The sequence below is a fragment of the Buceros rhinoceros genome, unplaced genomic scaffold (assembly GCF_000710305.1).
Source record: "Buceros rhinoceros silvestris isolate BGI_N320 unplaced genomic scaffold, ASM71030v1 scaffold25378, whole genome shotgun sequence".
Taxonomy (NCBI): Eukaryota; Metazoa; Chordata; class Aves; order Bucerotiformes; family Bucerotidae; genus Buceros; species Buceros rhinoceros.
The window spans coordinates 485-1160 of NW_010425500.1; the positions used below are offsets into that span (position 1 = coordinate 485).

General features: G+C 63.2%; 1 protein-coding gene across 1 annotated transcript in view; it reads right to left on the reverse strand.

Annotated features, from left to right (window-relative positions):
- Positions 1-58: 58 nt before the first annotated feature.
- The window catches only part of LOC104497880 (acyl-protein thioesterase 2-like), a gene marked incomplete at its 5' end in the record, with an annotated part of 1623 nt that continues 1005 nt past the window's right edge, over positions 59-676 (reverse strand). Inside the window, 3 exon segments of the mRNA XM_010141181.1 lie at positions 59-109; positions 372-450; positions 452-531. Coding sequence (XP_010139483.1) covers positions 59-109; positions 372-450; positions 452-531 — 210 coding nt within the window.

The following is a 676-nucleotide window of genomic DNA, read 5'->3' on the forward strand; positions in this document are numbered from 1 at the left end:
AAAGACCGGCGGCTGCCCCCGCGGCCTCCCTCCCTGCGACAGTCTTGATTGGCTCCGCTTAGATCCGGGGCAGCAGCTTCTCGATGAACTCCTTCACTGCCATCATCTCCTGTGGAGAGCAGAGCCTGTCACGCCTCTGAGGGCAGGCAGCCCTGTCACTCCGTGTCACCGCGTCACGGCTCTGGTAGCCCTGTCACTCCGTGTCACCGCTTAGGGCTGTGTCTTGCCCCAAGCGCAGGGGCAGGAGGGCAGCGCAGCCTCCCCGCAGTGAACCGAGACACAAACAGCCTGCCTGCCATGCCGGGGCCAGTCCCAAAGGCAACAGCAGTCCCTGACAGCCCCATCCCCTCTCCCCTCCCCGAGGCACTGACCTGAGGGCAGGAACTGTGCATCACGCCGGGGTAGGTTTTGAACTGGACCTTGGTGGGGGTGACAACAGATTTCAGCTTAGAAGCGGACGGGGATCATGGGGTCCAGCTCCCCGTGGCACTGCAGGATGGCGATGTCCTTGTTCACACCATTATTCGCCGCCTGCAGCAAGGGAGGAAGCGCTCAGGGGCGGCCAGGAGAGAGGATCCCCACAGCAGGGGTTTTATCTGCGTTCCCACGCCGTTCCCCTCCTCAAGAGGGACATGGGAGAGCTGTTCTGCTTCTCCCATGCTGCCACCACATCCGC